Here is a 16,464-nt window from a genome sequence, read left to right as displayed (position 1 = left end):
AAAAACAGTGTCAGTTGGGAGGGTGAACAGGGGGGAGCAAATGGGATATTTGTAGGTCTGAGATTGGCAAGGGAAAAGGCACTGGTTAAGTGTATAGTAAATCGATACCTGCACCAAGCAGGCAGAAACCAAAATAAGAAAAAAAAGGTATAATTTTCCAATAGCATATAACATTTGAAGTACATAGGAAAAACCTAATATATATATTATCTCTAGGAAAAAAGTCAGATAGTAAATATCAAAGGGAGATAAAATGGAGAAATATGTAACATTTAGTGATGCTGTAAATTTCCCCAAAGTGATCTTCTTGGCATTTTGCATCAGTTATACCAAACAAAATCTCAGCATATTTTTCTTTGGAATTGACAATCTTTGAGACAAATGACAAAAAATAAAAACAAAAACAAAATAAAGCAACCAAAACACCACCACCACCACCACCAACAACAACAACAAAAAACCCAAAACCCAAAAAACAAAAAAGCCAAATCCATTTTGAAAAAGAACAAAACGACTTGCCATATCTGATATCAAGACTCATTGTAAATCTACAGTAATTAAAAACAGAATACAGTCAGGGGTGGTGGTACAAGCCTTTAATCCTAGCACTTGGGAGAAAGAAATATTATTATTACAATTTTGAGGCCAGACTGGGCTACATTGCAAGATTTTGTTGTCTGAAAACCAAACCAAAGCAAGACAGGATAGCACAACGAGAGGGGCGGGGGGGGGGGGGGGGGGGGNGAATACAGTCAGGGGTGGTGGTACAAGCCTTTAATCCTAGCACTTGGGAGAAAGAAATATTATTATTACAATTTTGAGGCCAGACTGGGCTACATAGAAAAATTTTACCTTCTGAAAAAAAAACCAATGAAAGAAAGAAAAGCACAAAGAGAGGGGCGGGGGGGGGGGGGGCGGGAGATTGAGAGAGAGCGAGAGCGAGAGAGCTTAGTTCAGAAACAGAGTCAAGTATACTTGGGACAGGTGCTGAGATTACAGATGTTTGCCACTCCTCCTGGTCTAGTAATTCTTTGCTTTTCCCATCTATTTTGTGTGCATGATAGTGGTACTGCTGCACATGTGTAGATGTCAGAAGACATTTTGTAGGAGTCCATTCTCTTTTTATGTCACTTGGGTCCCAGGGATCGACCTCAGTTTGTTGTGGTTAGTGGTTAAGTAGGTTTACACGAGTAATGACGTTTGTTTTATTTATTTAAAATCTATTTATGATCCTTTTGTGTGTGCTCACAAGCATAAATGTGTCACAGTGCACACGTGGAATTCAGACTCTTATCAAGTCATTTCCTGCCTTCCACCATGTGGATCTCAGGGAGAGAACTCAGGTTGTGAGGCTATCCTGAGTCACCTCCCCAGTCATAGCAATTATGTCTTAACCCTAGGAAGTAGGTATTATCCAAATTCTCACTTTACAGATGAGGCTAGCAAGACACAAGGGAACAGTCATTTTGTACACGTATAAACTTTTATAACTTGGAAGATGAACGTGTCTTATAAATGGAAGATTTTTCTCTGTCCTGTCTCTCAACTCCCCAGCCCATTTCCTTTTTTTTCTTGGAGGAGCCCATGGGACTACAGGTGAAAGAACTACAACTTCCAGGAGCCATTACGTAATTCACACCCCGCCTCCAGGCGCTGCCTGCGCAACGCTCACTCCCAGAACTACATTTCCCAATGTTCCTCGCGCGGCACGTGACTCTCTGTCCTCGGCGCGCGGAGAGCAGCGCGGAGAGCTCCAATTTCTCTGATCTGGTCCTAGACCCAGCCCCGGAGTTAGAATTAACTCCACCATGGAGGAGGCTGACCGAATCCTCATCCATTCCTTGCGCCAGGCGGGCACGTAAGTACGCAACCCCCAGTCGCCTCCAATTGCTCACATCCGGGACTCCAAATCCTAGGACCCCCCATTACCCGGGAACCTTAAAATCAAGACCTTGACACCCAAAGGCCCAAACTTAAAGGATTCCGAAGCCTCTCCTCCTCCTCCCTGCCTACACTCTAACATCACGAGTTTCCTAAATACTTTGATGTGGACATTTGATAAAACCTCGAGGACTCAGACACCTTACAAACTGAGACCTGGATATGCTGGGACCCTGATATCTAGAGGTTTCAGGACACCCACACCAGGAAACTGATAACACAGGAGTCTGGCACTCAGAGTCTCCAGAATTCCTGAGACTGGCTACTTGATCTTCGAACAATAACTCCTGAAACTCCCAGGACTTATCAAAATACCAGGGCCCTACATTCTGACAGTAGCAGCACTTGGTAACACAGGAACACAAAGGATGCACGCTTTGAGAGCCCTAAAAGTCCTGGATGTCAAAATTTAGGATGCCCGATTTTTTGTTTCTATTTATTGACCCTGACATTTGAGACTTCTGAAAACTGCAGCCTCTTCTTATGTACCTTCCCCAAACCTCGTAGATCTAGGAGGCCTTGCCATGCAAAGAGCAATGTCTTGGTGCCCAGAAATATGGAGACTGTGCCACTTGGACCATTTTCACTTTTGCAGATCCCAGAGGTTTGAAACTTTGAAGTGTAGGGGAGTTTGAGACTTTTCTGAACTCAGGTTACACTCATTCACTGAGGTTTTAGGACTAAGTAAAAAGTCACTAGCACCCAGGGTCTGTTGAAGCCTAGGTTGTTCCCTGCCCCGACCTGGATTCTAGAGCATTCCCTCTCTGGAAGTCTGTACTTTGTTTCCTAACTACTCAAGCCTGGTGCTTTCTATTTTAGGGCAGTCCCTCCAGAAGTGCAGACTCTGCGAGCTTTCACCACTGAGCTGGTCGTAGAGGCTGTGGTCCGATGCCTTCGAGTGATCAATCCTGATGTGGGCTCTGGCCTCAGTCACTTGCTACCACCAGCCATGTCTGCCCGCTTCCGCCTGGCCATGAGTCTGGCTCAGGCCTGCATGGTGAGTGCCCTCCTCCCAGTGTGCACACTGTCTTCCTTCCTTTTTCACGAAGTCGCCAAGTTCTTTGACACTTGCCTTCTTCTCTGTCCCTTTGTATAGCTCAGCGTTCATTAATGGTTAAAGCTGCTGCCTCTGTAGCCAAACTGTGTGACTAGTTCAGACCCTACCTAGTTCAGTTCGCACTTTCTGTGTGACCCTAACTGTTCTATGCCTTCTCCTTATTTGTGAAATGGAGATGATATAATGAGCTTGTGTGGATTAAATGAGCTGATTCGGTTTGTGCTCAGGCTAATGTTAACAGCCACCTTCTAAGCTTGGCATCAAAATCTCACTCCACTGTCACATAGTAGGCCATTTACCTATTTATTAGGGCTGAAGGAAGAGCTTGACTGGGTTACATTCTCCTAAATAAAGCTCTGACTAGCTCTGCCCAGACCTCATGGACATCCTATAGGACCTGTGATTACTTGTTTCATCGATGGGCTGGGGAAGAGATGCTTGCTTCCCGAGGAAGGTCATTGTCTGTTCCACTGTATTGTGCTTCTCTTAGTTCCAAAAATGATGCTCTAATGAAGCTCCCAGCCCTCTTCACTTCAGAGCTGTGCCCATTTACTGTGGTCAAGAGCAGAGAGCTCTACCTTTTCTTGTAGCTCACTGTCTTTGCAGCTTTGAGCCTGCCTTTTAACCTTTTTGGTCCTCAGTTTCTCTGTGTTGGCGGTGAGTGAAAGCTAAACTGAACCAGGGTGTAGCTCAGTTTTAGAGTGTGTACTTCATATGTATGAGGTCTTGGGTTCAGTCTCCAGCATGCACAAAGCAAAAACTGAGTTGCTATAGGAATAGTTGATCACATACTTTGGCAGCCTGTATTCCAGCAGCCTGTGGCTATGGAGTGATTGTTGATTTTTCCAGAATACTCAAGAAATTGCTGTAAGTCTATGGTAGAGTATCCAGTAGACTAAAGGGGACAGGTCATCACAGTTCTTTGCCTTGGACCACTGTTTATGCAGTTTTGGTCTGAGCAGTAACCCTGTTGGCTCTGCCTAGCCTGCTCATTACTCTCAGGTTTGCCTAGCTATCAAGAGTTCTCACTTTCTTCTGCCTAGGACTCTAGACATGGTCTAGACCATGGTCCCATGAAACTGTCAGTCCACCCCTGATCTGGTCTAGACATGGTCTAGACCATGGTCCCATGAAACTGTCAGTCCACCCCTGATCTGGTTTAGACATGGTCTAGACCATGGTCCCATGAAACTGTCAGTCCACCCCTGATCTGGGACCATGCTCTGGAAGATGGCCTTCAAAGAGGGCATGAAAGGAACTCGGTGGGAAGCACCAAGGTGGTGGGGTGAGGCTTTCTCTGATGTTCCCCTTCTCAGTGCTGTCTGCCTTTCGATCTTGTGGCTCGTGTTGATTTCATTGTGGGGTAGAGAACCTAGTGGTTAAGGGATATGTATATATATACATATATATATACACACACATACATACATATATATACACACATACATACACACACACATACACACACACACACACATATATATATATATATATATGTAATTGTCCAGCTCAGTAGCCATGGTTTGCCAGAACAACCAGAAAGTGTCTCCAATTCAGCACTGTGTGTTCCGGTGTCTTCCTCTGTATATACCTTGCTTCTGGTGTCTATTTCTGTACCTAAGCCACCTTTCTCTTTTTGGCATCTCTCACTACATATAGGTGTCTTAGTATGTGCTCTGTTGCTGCGAAGAGACACTATGACCATGACAACTCTTATAAGAGAAAGCAATTAATTGAGGCTTCCTTACAGTTTTCGAGGTTTAGACCATTATCATCGTGGCAAGGAGCATGGCAGTACACAGGCAGATGTGGTAGCTGAGAGCTCTACATGTGGATCCCAAGGCAGCAGGAAGAAAGACTCTAGTCTTGGTTGGCATGGGCTTCTAAAACCTCAAAGCCCAACCCCAGTGACACATTTTCTCTAACAACACCACACCTTCTAACCCTTTCAAATAGTACCCACTCCCAGGAGAGCAAGCATACAAATCTATGAGCCTATGAGGCGATTCAAACCACCACAACTCCTGGAATGACAAGTCTTTGATTGCAGATATCAAATACAAAATTCCTAAATAACGGAGCATAGAAGCAGGTTGTTTTTATACGTGTGTGGCCATGATCCTCGGCTATAACTTTCTTTTGACAGAATGCATGAATACTCATCGGAATGACTTCTTTTGAGTCAATATTTTGTACCAGGCACTGTGGTGACATGCTTATAACTCAATCTTTGTGACAACTGTCTGAGATGAGTACTTTTAGTATCATTTTGAAAGATATTGAAAACATTTTACTTATTTGGATTTATTTTTTTTTAAAATTTTCTGCATATGAGTGCTTTTGCCTGCGATGTGTATATATATGCACCATTTGTGTGCCTGGTAATGGTGGATGTCAGAAGAGGGCATCACAGCCATGGAACTGAAGTTACAGAAGGTTGTGAGCCACCATGTGGTTGCTGGGAACAGAACCCAGGTCCTTTGGAAGGACAGCTAGTGCTCCTAACCACAGAGCCATCTCTCTAGCCACTGGTATACTTTTCTTTTCACATGATAGAACTGAAGTACAGAGAAGTATTGGCCTGGGGTCACACGGTCGGTAACATGCAGAGCTTGGGTTTGAGTCCAGGAAGTTTGCTTTCAGGGTCTGTATGTCTTTGAACCTATCTTGAACTCTTGAGAGTCCTTTCTTTCTGGCTGTGTGTTTGCTGATTTTCTTTTTTGCCTGTTGTTGTTGTTGATGATGATGATGATGATGGTGATGATGATGATGATTGTGTTAGTGCTAGGGATGGAACCCAGGGTCTTCTCATGTTAAGCAAGCCCTCTGAGCCACATCCTTTGTTCTGTTTATTTTTAGGCACTGCTTATATAATAGATTGCTTTATGGGTTTCCTCTCAAAGGCTCTGAATAGTGTGTCCCTAAGCTGTCAGTGCTCTCTTGACTTTATTAATTATGTTTTTCTTAAAGTTGCATCTTTTCACAGGGCAGAAGTCCTGTGTTCTCTTGTGGCCTTTGGATTTTGAGTCATATTTCGTTAGCAATGCTAAGCTTTTTTGGTTTTGTTGTTGTGCTTTTTGAGACAGGGTTTTTATGTATAGCCCTGGCTGTCTTCGAACTTGCTCTGTAGACCACACTGGCCTCGAACTCACAGTTCGGCCTCCTCTGCCTCCCAAGTGCTGGAATCAAAGGTCATGCACTACCATCATGAGGTAGTAGCCTCTGAGCTTTAATGTCTGGTGTTTTTTTTTGTTTTGTTTTGTTTTTTGATCTTGTAATACTGTCTAGGGTGGCTTTGTAGCTGTCACTGGGGCCTGGATACCTTGGGGATGCAGGGGAAAAGTGGGAGGGTGATGGCTAGTGAAGGCGACAGAGTCGGTATGGTAGTCACAGGGCTTCCAGAGCAGGAGGCGCCTCCCTGCTTGGCAGATGGGGGTCTGGTTTCTTTTCTTTTTTATCCTCAGCATCATTATCTGCTTATACTTGCTAACCCCCAGGACCTGGGCTATCCCTTGGAGCTTGGCTATCAGAACTTCCTCTATCCCAGTGAGCCTGACCTCCGAGATCTGCTTCTTTTTTTGGCTGAGCGACTACCCAGTGATGCCTCTGAGGACGCAGACCAGCCTGCAGGTATGGGGTCCTATAGGACTGGGGAAATGGACTGTGTTCCCAGGGTGATAGGGGCCTGAGAGAAGTGTCAGGAAGGGTAGGGGGCAGGGCATATCTTCTGGAGAATTGGGTGGATCAGAGGTCAGAGAACAGATAGACCCAAGACAGGCAGTGTGAGGACTGGGTTCCCAGCTTACCCCCTGTCCCTCGCACACTCGCTAACTCCAGTCTTCTCACATGGATGTTCTTAGTGGTCTCCAAATGTGCCAGGTGAGAGCTAGCCTCAGGCTATTTTGGTCCCTGAATTATTCTTCCCTCAGTTCTCTTCATAGTCAGCTCCCTACCAGGTGAGTCCAAAGCATGGGGCACATGCTGCTGAAGATGGCTATCCACGCCACCCACCCTGGAACTGTAAACGTGTTTAAAATGTTAGGAGATGTTTTTTTTTTTGGTGTGACTTGATTGCACTGTTCTTGAGCATGAACTTTGTAGATGATAACATCATGCCCAAGTGTCAAAAGGTTAAATCTATCCTCAATGTTCTGTGGCTTCTGCTCTGTTATGTCAAGAGGTCTTTCTCTGGCTGTTCGTTGAAACATTCCGGCTCCCCTTTACCATCCTTCTCTTTCCTGCTTAGAATAGATGGTGCTAATGGTCCTATTCTTGAAGTTCCTTTTCTGTTCTCTTGCTGACCCATGAAGATGGAGACCTCCCTTTTGGTTTTCCTGAGGTGGTTTTTAACCGGGTAACTGGTACTCCTATGTAGTTAACGCTCAGGAAGTGCTGAGTGACTGAGAATGGTAGTTGAATCCATCTGCATCTGGAGGTGAGGGATCAGGTGTTATGGCTGGCTTCCCAGATTGGTAGCATGTTACTCCTTCCCTACCCACCCCCCTCGCCCCCTCATAGGTGACTCGGCTATTTTCCTTCGGGCCATTGGGAGCCAAATCCGGGACCAGCTGGCCCTGCCCTGGGTCCCACCTCTCCTTCGAACTCCCAAGGTGCAGCGCCTCCAGGTGGGAATCCCCACCTCCGTTTGGACTTGTCCCCTCCTTGCCTTCTTTGTCTGTCATGTGTTTGATCAGGTTGTTGTCCCTTTCATTAGTACCTCATTCTGGAGGCACTGACTCTGCTTTCCCCACAGGGCTCAGCCCTCCAGCAGCCGTTCCACTCCAGCAGGTTGGTTCTGCCTGAGTTGAATTCCAGCGGAGGTGAGGATGCAGCTGTATGAATCTAAGCGAGGAGGGGAGAGGCTTGTGTGAGCACTGGTATGCGAGGACAAAAGGCTGACACTGTCTCTGCCTTCAGAGCCACGGGAGTTCCAGGCCAGTCCCCTGCTGCTACCAGCCCCCACACAGGTGCCCCAGCTTCAGGGGAGGGCAGCCTCACTCCTTGAACACCATGCCAGCCAGCTCTGCCAGCATGTGAACAGGGATTGCCCAGGAGATGAAGACCGGGTGCGCTGGGCATCCCGCGTCCCATCCCAGGTACTGCCTGAGTTCAGCTCTCCCTGAGAGTCTCCTGCTTCTGGTGGCTCCTGTTTGTTCTCTGCATCTCGTTTCCCCCTATTCTGGCCCTCTCTTCATTGCTTCTCTGTGTACACCTGCCTGGCTCCCTGCCTGAAAGAATGGATAAGAAGTGCAGAATCTACAGCAAGCCCTTCTTGCCTGCTCTTCTTTTCTGAAAAATGGGGGTGTAGAGTAGTGACCTTGCATGAGTTTTACCTGGGACTGTTGGGGGCATACCCTGTGGGGACGGGGCCTGAGCCTTTCAGTTTGTCTGTCTGTGCATTTGTCAGTGATTCTCCTTTGTCTGGCTCTAGGTGACTGCACCATCTCCTCCTGTTACTGTCTTGTGCTGTAGTTTCTCTGATGCACTCTATCAACCTTTCTGTCTTCCCTGTTTGTAGCCTTCATCTTTCTCTGTCTCGCTTTTGCCTATTTCTTCCTTTTCTTTCTCCGCCTCAGTCCATATCTTTCTCTGTCCTCGCTTCCTCCCTATCTACTTCTCTGCTGGTCTCTTCTTTCTACCTCCTTCCTGTCCACTTCCAGTTTTGTCTTTCTATCTGTCCCTGCCACCCTGGTTGCCATTTGCTTATTCTTTCTCTCTCCCTGCCCAGTCTGCTTTTTTGAGGGGTGGGGGTGGGAGTGGGGGTGTGGGATGAGATTTGAGACAGTGTCTCACTAGATATCCCAAGCTGGCATCAAAATTTATAATCCCCTTGCTTCTGCCTCCTGAGCGCTGAGACTAAAAGCATGTGCCACCACACCCAGATCCCATCTCTTCTTTACACTTACAGGAATTTTGATGTGTAAATATAGAGGAATCGCTCTAATGATGCTTGTCTTCTAGTCCTTCTTTTATTCTCCTTTAGCTTCCCCACTGTGGTTTTAGAGTAAGTCTCAGAGCTTGGACTACAGTTTCATGGTAGAACCTGGTTCCGTCCGTGTTCAGGATCAAATCCTAGCGAACCCAGACTGTCACATAATTTCAGCTCTGAGTACTCAGATGTGTCATTACTCACAGGAACATTTTTGTTAATGGAACCACTGTACTGTTTTTATACTGAATGAAATAAATGATTTCTTAGCCCCATTTAATACTGACACACGTCTCTATTGTAAACTCTAATTTCTTTATCTGCCTGTCCCCAACTCTAGGGTTTTGTTTTTTTGTTTTTTTTTTTGTTTTTGGTCTGGCACTTTTTTTTTTCCCTGTATCTATGCTGTCCATATCTTTCTATCTCTTTCTAATTTGAAAGCTCCAGGCTCACTTTGTTCTCTAGTCACTTTCTTCCCCAGGGTCAGGGGTGAGTGGGTAGAGAAGTGCAGCTGTGGAGATAGGGCGCTCCTAGGCCAGGGCTGGGACCTACGTTGGTGGGAAGTCCCAGCCCTAGGGACCAGCAGGTATGCCTTCCTCTTGCCTTCTGTCCTTTCCAGGAGGATTCCCGGGCTCCACAGCAGAGATTGCACAAGCAGCTGATTGAACATCTGCGTCAAAGCTGGGGCCCACTTGGAGCCCCGACACAAGTCCGAGACCTAGGAGAGATGCTGCAGACCTGGGGTGCTAGGGCTATGACTGGTGTGCCCAAAGGCTCCCGCTTCACCCATTCAGAGAAGTTTACTTTCCATCTGGTGGGTAGGCTAGAGTGGACAGGGCATGTCCGGAGTGCTTTCTTTATTAACACTACTGTTATTGGCATAGGATCTGGTGCCCACTGAGTAGGTCCTCTCCAACTAGGACAGGGTGTCTAGATGGTTCCCCTAGCTTTTTGAGACTTTAGTAGAGGAAAGGCAGATAGGTGGGACTCGTGTAAGAGTGTGAAGTGCTCCCACTACAAAGTCCATCTTGCCTTGGGCTTTCCTTTGGGAATTTTTTTCCTTTGGAAACACCTTTTCTCCTTAGACACTCATCTTTCTTGTGGACATTTTGGGCAGGGTCGTTATGGAGTCAGAGTAGTTATAGGGTCAGGGTGGTCAGGTGGTTATAGGGTCATGGCGGTTGTAAGGTCAGGGTGGTCAGGGTGGGTATAGAATCATGAAGAGGTTGTAGGGTCAGGGTGGATATAGGGTCCGGATGGTCAGGTGGTTATAGTGTCATGGTAGTTGTAGAGTCAGGATGGTCAGGGTGGGTATAGAATCATGAGGTTATAGGGTCGTGGTGGTTGTAGGGTCAGGGTTGTCAGGGAGGTTTCCTTGTGGTCAGGCACTCTAATCAGCAGTTACAGATGGCACTTTATTCTCTTGTAGTAACAATCTGAAAACTGTCAGTGGTTGAGTGGACATGGGTACAGTGCTTGAGGGTGCTTTGGGGGTTTGAGGCTGGCCTGGGAGGGATAGAACTTTGTGTGATAGTCAGGTTGCTTCTTCTACCCATAGGAGCCCCAGGTCCAGGCAGCTCAGATGGCAGATGTACCAGCTACCTCTCAAAGGCCTGAACAGGTAAGGAGACCAAGACAGACAGACAGACAAACAGACACGCACACACATAGAGTCAGCTGGGCTATTGCCTGTCTTCTGGACTTGGTAGCTCCACCTAGACTGGCGTGTGTTTCTCAGGACACACGGGCAGCTCAAGAGCAGGAGTTAGAGTCCCTTCGGGAGCAGCTGGCGAGTGTGAACCACAATATTGAAGAGGTTGAAGCTGACATGAAGACCCTGGGAATCAACCTTGTGCAGGTGAGGGGCTTGGAGAGGGACTTTGGCTGGACCAGGCAGAACTGGGGCCTTGAGAGATGATCTGACATCTAGAGATCTATAGATGCCATAATCGTTTATGGAGCATCCTAGAGACCTCTGGTATTGTTGAAGGCTCAGGAGAACTTATGCAAAGAAACATGTAGGGTTGATAGCTTGCTAGACTATAGGTCTATATAGACTATATAGGTCTATATAGACTATATAGGTCTATATATAGGTCTATATAGGCTATATAGGTCTATATAGGTCTATATAGACTATAGGTCTGGCATCAGTCAGGCTTTGTAGGGGAACATAGGAGCTATGGGCATCAGGGAATCAAGGTGGATGTGTAGGGGCAGGGCCTTACAGGGCTTCTCAGAGCCTCTGGCTGTCAGTACAGAGCTGAAGATGTCAAAGACTGTAGTAGGTAGAGGCTTTGGAGTTCTCTGAGGTCTTGAGCTGGGCCAGGGCCATAATGGGCTCACTGGGATCGTGGGCTGTGTGTATGACTGGGAGCTTGGCTGTGAGTGTACCAGGTGGAAACCGAGTGCCGACAAAGTGAACTCAGTGTGGCCGAGCAGGAGCAGGCCCTGCGCCTGAAGAGCAGGACAGTGGAATTGTTGCCTGATGGGGCTGCCAACCTCGCCAAGCTGCAGGTGGGCTGGGGTTTGGGGTTGGGCTGAGAGGGGTGGGTAGATGGATCCAGCCCATCTTGACATATCCTCGACTCCTGCCAGCTTGTGGTGGAGAGCAGTGCTCAGAGGCTCATCCATCTAGCAAGCCAGTGGGAGAAACACCGGGTCCCACTTCTTGCTGAGTACCGCCACCTCAGAAGACTCCAGGACTGTAGGGAGGTAAGTGGCACAGTGGGCTGAGTATAGATGGACTGCCCATAGGGAGGGGGCTGTTTCTGAGCTCTGCTCACTGCCTTCTGCCTATGGGTTCCTGCTAGCTGGAATCGTCTCGACGGCTGGCAGAAATCCAGGAGCTGCACCACAGTGTTCGAGCAGCTGCAGAGGAGGCTCGCCGGAAGGAGGAGGTCTATAAGCAGCTGGTAAGGCCTACTTTAGGGCCCTGGGTTGTAAGGGTGGTTGTGGTATAGGGCTTGGGCTCATGCCTGCCATGTTCCCACCTAGGTGTCAGAGCTGGAGACTCTGCCAAAAGATGTGTCCCGGCTGGCCTATACTCAGCGCATCCTGGAGATTGTGGGCAACATCAGGAAGCAGAAGGAAGAGATCACTAAAGTATGTCACTGTGGCTCTGATTGATGGCTCATGTAGGCAGACAAGCATAGGGGTGATCACATGGGGACTTTATGCTCACTACTAGGCAGAGCTGTTCAGGCACACTCCAACACATAATAGTCACCCCAACACAGTGACACAGGCCCTGACTGGATATAAGTATAGGCACGTGAGCGTTATCACTGATCAGCTACCTTGCCTAAGATGTGCACTGAGAGTTAGTTACTCTGCTTTCTGCCAGATCTTGTCGGACACAAAGGAACTGCAGAAGGAAATCAACTCTCTCTCTGGGAAGCTCGACCGGACATTTGCAGTGACTGATGAGCTTGTGTTCAAGGTATGGCGCAGGCTGGCCTCCGGGAGGGTGGAGGTGGGACTGAGGTGTTGCCTGCCCCTCTATGAGTCCTTTAGGTGCACTGTTGCTTGGGGCCTAGCTTTGTTCTGTGGAGGATGAAGGCCAAGTACTAGTAAAGAGTGGTCTTATAGGGGCATAGAGTAGTGGAAAAGGGGGAATGGCTTGCTGATATCTCGGAGATCCCCTTTGTCTTATCAGGATGCTAAGAAGGATGATGCTGTTCGGAAAGCCTACAAGTACCTCGCTGCCCTGCATGAGGTGAGGGGAGCCATGTGCCTGGTGGGATGGCTGGAGAGGGCCAGCATAGGTGCAAGCCTTGTATTCTTGCTGTCTCCAGAATTGCAGTCAGCTCATCCAGACCATTGAGGACACAGGCACTATCATGAGGGAAGTTCGAGATCTTGAGGAGCAGGTGAGACCTGGGACTGGTAAGGGGAATGGAGACAGGCCAGGGGATAGTTCCTTGTTTTGCGTTGAGAGTCTTTGAAACCAGACAACTAACAGCTAGAGGCTTTGCCTTCGTGCCCGCTGTGCCTGGGACCTGAAGCTAGACACTTGCCTACTCTGAGCCCTGGCTTTTAGCTTGCGGCTCCTAATGCCTCCCAGCGCCCACGGCAGAAGTTGCTGCTTTAGGTGGAGTGGAGGGAAGGACATACGCAGAAGCCCAGTGATGGGAAGGAACAGGCTGCTGTTATGGGGATAGGAGGAGCAGGGAGGAAGCCTGCAGGGGCTGAAGAAGTGTGCATCCTGTTTTCTTAGATTGAGACAGAGATGGGCAAGAAGACTTTGAGCAACCTGGAGAAGATCTGTGAGGACTACCGAGCCCTTCGCCAGGAGAATGCTGGCCTCTTGGGCCGGGTCCGAGAGGCCTAGAGCCCTGATGGATGTCTCCTAACCACAGGCAGGAATTTGGGGGTGCTGGAGACAGTGCTGAAGCACCTGTTCTAGCACTCTCTTTCATTTGGTATCCGCTTTCTCCTGCTGGGATCTTAAACCCAGCTGTCTGCTTATATGTTCCCATATCTGATCAGGGTGATTGTCCAGCTGACCACAGTTTATTGGATGGGCACTGGGGGCCAGGGGCCTTGGATCCCAAATAAAAGAGAAGTTCTTCTGTGGGCCACGCTTAGGCATGGATTGGGGCTTGTGGGTAGGGAACTGGGGTCAGTGGCAAGTGAGACGTGGGGTACATCTTGGAGAGTCGGTGTGTATTCATGGAACTCAGGAGATAGAGTGGAGGGGGCTGCATGTGTGTACGTGCACATGAGCGTGTTCTGACAAGCTGTGTCTGACTTGGTATTTTGGGCATTGCTTGAGGCTGCGTATGATCAGTTATGCCTGTGTGGTTTTGGGGGATGTAATTGTGAAGGTTCCAGTGCTGTTGCTGTGTAAGGGTCTGTATATACACCTATGTGTGATAGTGCCCATGGTTCCAGATGTTGTGGGTGAGTGCTTTGGGGTGTGAGTCAGTAGGACTGCAGTCATGTGTGACTGCATGACTAACTTTGAAAGCTCACGAATGTACCAAGGCAGGCTCTTCATGTTTTAGGGTTTGGATTGAGTAAATATTAGGATGGTGTCTGTCATCTTTCTGCTTGGCAGTGGCCAAGGCAGATATGTATAGCTGGTTGTGAGGGCTCTTTGACTGGAAAGTTTATCTTGGGGCTAGGTTGGGGATAGGGGCTAGGCTGGGATTGGTACCCCTCTCAGCCTTAAGGCAGATGATATGATCCAGGAGGGCAGCTAGATAGGCAAGACAGCAGACACATCATCGCCTGGTTTCCATAGGTACACCTAGGACTTGCCTCCTTGCCCCCACAGCCTCAGTGTCATGGTTTTGGCCCCCTCCCCCGCCCACCTTTTCTTGGTTTTGAGGTCAAGGGCAGGGGTTGGAGCACTTGTTGGGGCGTTGGCTCCTCTTCTTGCGAAACTCAAATTCATCTACGGTCCACACTGCTCCCTTCTCGCTCTCCACTCGCACAAAGCACTTGTGCAGGCTCAGGTTGTGGCGGATGGCGTTCTGTGGAGGGGACCGGGACCCCAGTCAGGGACAGGGTGGACAGTCACCCTGAGTCTGAGACTGACCTGCTCCTTCCCTACATGTCTAGCCCCAGGCTAACCATCCTTGGAGCCATCCCAGCTGCCAGTGTGTACAGAGGAACTCACCTTCCAGGTGGCGGGGTGGTTTCTGAAGTAGGCAAACATGCGAGTAAACCAATGGTAGATTTCATTGAGTGTCCTCTGCCTTTCTGGGGCTTCCAGGATGGCCTGGAAGTTGGAGTCAGGTAGAATAAGGGGGATGTTCCTCAGGGTTGTGGCTGAGGGGGCAGCCTACTCTCGGCCCTCTGAGCTATGATAGCTTTGTAATGTGGGTCAAGGGGAAGGAGAAAGAATAGGGTGAGGCATGAGGTCAAGGATGATGTTAGAGGTAGGTAGGGTGGACAATGGAAAGGGTAGTTTGTAGTGTTACAGTTTGCTTTGCACTGAGGGCTAGATCTGAGGTGAAGCTATTAAGAAGGATCATATCTTGGGGCTCCTCAGAGCTGAGGTTTGTTAATGGGTGAATTTTGCTCTTGGTGCAGTGTAGGAGGCAAGCACCCCCCCCCCAAACTCCCCTGCTGCTGCCCATCAGCTGCTGGGCCTCTGCTGCCCTGCTTACCCATCGGATAAGGGTGGCATAGGTGAAAGGGGGTCGCATATTGTGGTACTTGAAGTAGTCCATGTTGTGGAAGAACTCTGCAGAAGGTTGGCATAGATCAGAGCCCATGGCCTCCTCACCCCCTACTCCACCTTTGTCTGCACCAGGAATCCAAGGTCTCAGTTCCTACCACTAGCACCAAGGGGGGAGGGGCAGTCTATGCTCACACATAGTACTGTTTACTGAGTACCTGCCGTAAGCTGTGTCTTCTTTGCAGCACTCCTGCCAAACTAGCTCCCCTCACTTTAAAAAGGAGTCAAGGAATTTGTATATCAAAGGCCTGTAAGCAGCTCAAGTGGCATAGCCAGCCTGACGCCAAATATCTATGGTCCCTGGTAAACTCACAACCCAGGCCTGACAGGTGGGAGAGGGTTGGTGAGCTTGGTTGAGTGCACCTGACTTCCTGGAGGTGGGGACTGAAGAGAGGGCTCTTTGGACTCAGCCAGGCTCCTCCCTCATGGTGACTGAATGAAGTAGCACATGCCAAGTAGGTGAGGCCTGGCTCCAATCCCCCAAAACACGGGGCCCGAGGCTATGCATTTATAACAGTTGGAGGCTTCTAAGCCTAATAAACTCAGGTGCACTTTCCTCCCAGCTCTTAGTGGGGGTGAGGGGAATGGGGGAGCTCCTTTGTACCCCCTGGCACTGGGGTGTGGACTCCACTGACCTGGGAAGGTACTATTGCCATGGCTTCCCCAGAGGTGCCTCCGCACTGCAAACAGGCCGTCTGGAGCCTCCCGAGGAGCAGACCAGGCCGGGAGCACACTGCCCTGGGTACTGGTGGCTACGATGCAGCAAGAGCTCTTGTCCATTGAGGCCTGAGGGGTTGGGAGGGGCGTGGTAATTGAGACGCTTAAGCTTGTCATTTCATTGTAGCCTTTCAAACATTAATTTGAATTTTCTTATTAGTTAAGCTTGTTTTTAGACAATTTTGTACATGTATGTAATCCACACAGACCACTTTCACCCTATCTCCTCCCTCATCGCTTATCTTCCTTCTTCTCATTCCTTTCCCCCTTCATTCATGTCTATTTATTTTGGTTTTAAAATTATTATTATTATTATTATTATTATTATTATTATTATTGCCATTATTATTATTATTGCCAGGGTCTTACTATGTAGCCCTGACTGGCCTGCAGCTCTCAGAGATGTACTTTCCTCTGCCTCCTGAGTGTTTGCTTATTCATCTTTTTGTCATACTTCATTTTTTTTTTTTTTTTTTTTTTTTTTGTTTGATTCAGTCTCTTTATATATTTCTAGCTGGCCTTGTACCTTCTATCTTAGTTCTACCTCTGGAGTGCTAGGATTATAAGTGTGTGCCACCACATCTGGCTTCTACTTTTTATTTTATGTTTCTCTGTGTAGTCTTGGCTGTC

At 48.2% G+C, this 16,464-nt stretch overlaps 2 protein-coding genes across 5 annotated transcripts in view; one reads left to right on the top strand and one right to left on the bottom strand.

Moving 5' to 3' along the window:
• The window catches only part of Ccdc22 (coiled-coil domain containing 22), a 38,150-nt gene extending 24,644 nt beyond the window's left edge, over positions 1-13,506 (top strand). Inside the window, exons 4-20 of one of the 2 annotated variants that reach the window (XM_029473118.1) lie at positions 1,778-1,858; positions 2,761-2,938; positions 6,496-6,628; positions 7,517-7,623; positions 7,752-7,818; positions 7,916-8,094; positions 9,547-9,741; positions 10,486-10,548; positions 10,666-10,785; positions 11,325-11,444; positions 11,526-11,642; positions 11,741-11,842; positions 11,925-12,032; positions 12,274-12,369; positions 12,586-12,645; positions 12,725-12,799; positions 13,147-13,506. In XM_029473118.1, coding sequence (XP_029328978.1) covers positions 1,809-1,858; positions 2,761-2,938; positions 6,496-6,628; positions 7,517-7,623; positions 7,752-7,818; positions 7,916-8,094; positions 9,547-9,741; positions 10,486-10,548; positions 10,666-10,785; positions 11,325-11,444; positions 11,526-11,642; positions 11,741-11,842; positions 11,925-12,032; positions 12,274-12,369; positions 12,586-12,645; positions 12,725-12,799; positions 13,147-13,260 — 1,884 coding nt within the window. In that variant the 5' untranslated portion in view covers positions 1,778-1,808 and the 3' untranslated portion in view covers positions 13,261-13,506. Of the gene's footprint in view, positions 1-1,686; positions 1,859-2,760; positions 2,939-6,495; positions 6,629-7,516; positions 7,624-7,751; positions 7,819-7,915; positions 8,095-9,546; positions 9,742-10,485; positions 10,549-10,665; positions 10,786-11,324; positions 11,445-11,525; positions 11,643-11,740; positions 11,843-11,924; positions 12,033-12,273; positions 12,370-12,585; positions 12,646-12,724; positions 12,800-13,146 lie in introns of those variants that run through there. The other variant, XM_021152689.2, reaches the window with a different exon arrangement.
• Positions 12,082-16,464, bottom strand: part of Foxp3 (forkhead box P3) — a 15,820-nt gene continuing 11,437 nt past the window's right edge. For 2 of the 3 annotated variants that reach the window (XM_021152693.1, XM_021152694.1), the window contains exons 10-13: positions 15,753-15,903; positions 15,047-15,123; positions 14,554-14,655; positions 12,082-14,407 (exon numbers count right to left, since the gene is read on the bottom strand). In XM_021152693.1, the coding sequence (XP_021008352.1) occupies positions 14,264-14,407; positions 14,554-14,655; positions 15,047-15,123; positions 15,753-15,903 (474 nt within the window). In that variant the 3' untranslated portion in view covers positions 12,082-14,263. The remainder of the gene's footprint in view (positions 14,408-14,553; positions 14,656-15,046; positions 15,124-15,752; positions 15,904-16,464) is intronic. The other variant, XM_021152692.2, reaches the window with a different exon arrangement.

This window comes from Mus caroli, chromosome X (assembly GCF_900094665.2).
Source record: "Mus caroli chromosome X, CAROLI_EIJ_v1.1, whole genome shotgun sequence".
NCBI classification, from domain to species: Eukaryota; Metazoa; Chordata; class Mammalia; order Rodentia; family Muridae; genus Mus; species Mus caroli.
The sequence above is the reverse complement of the archived record's forward strand: the minus strand, read 5'-3'. Positions and strand labels throughout refer to the sequence as shown.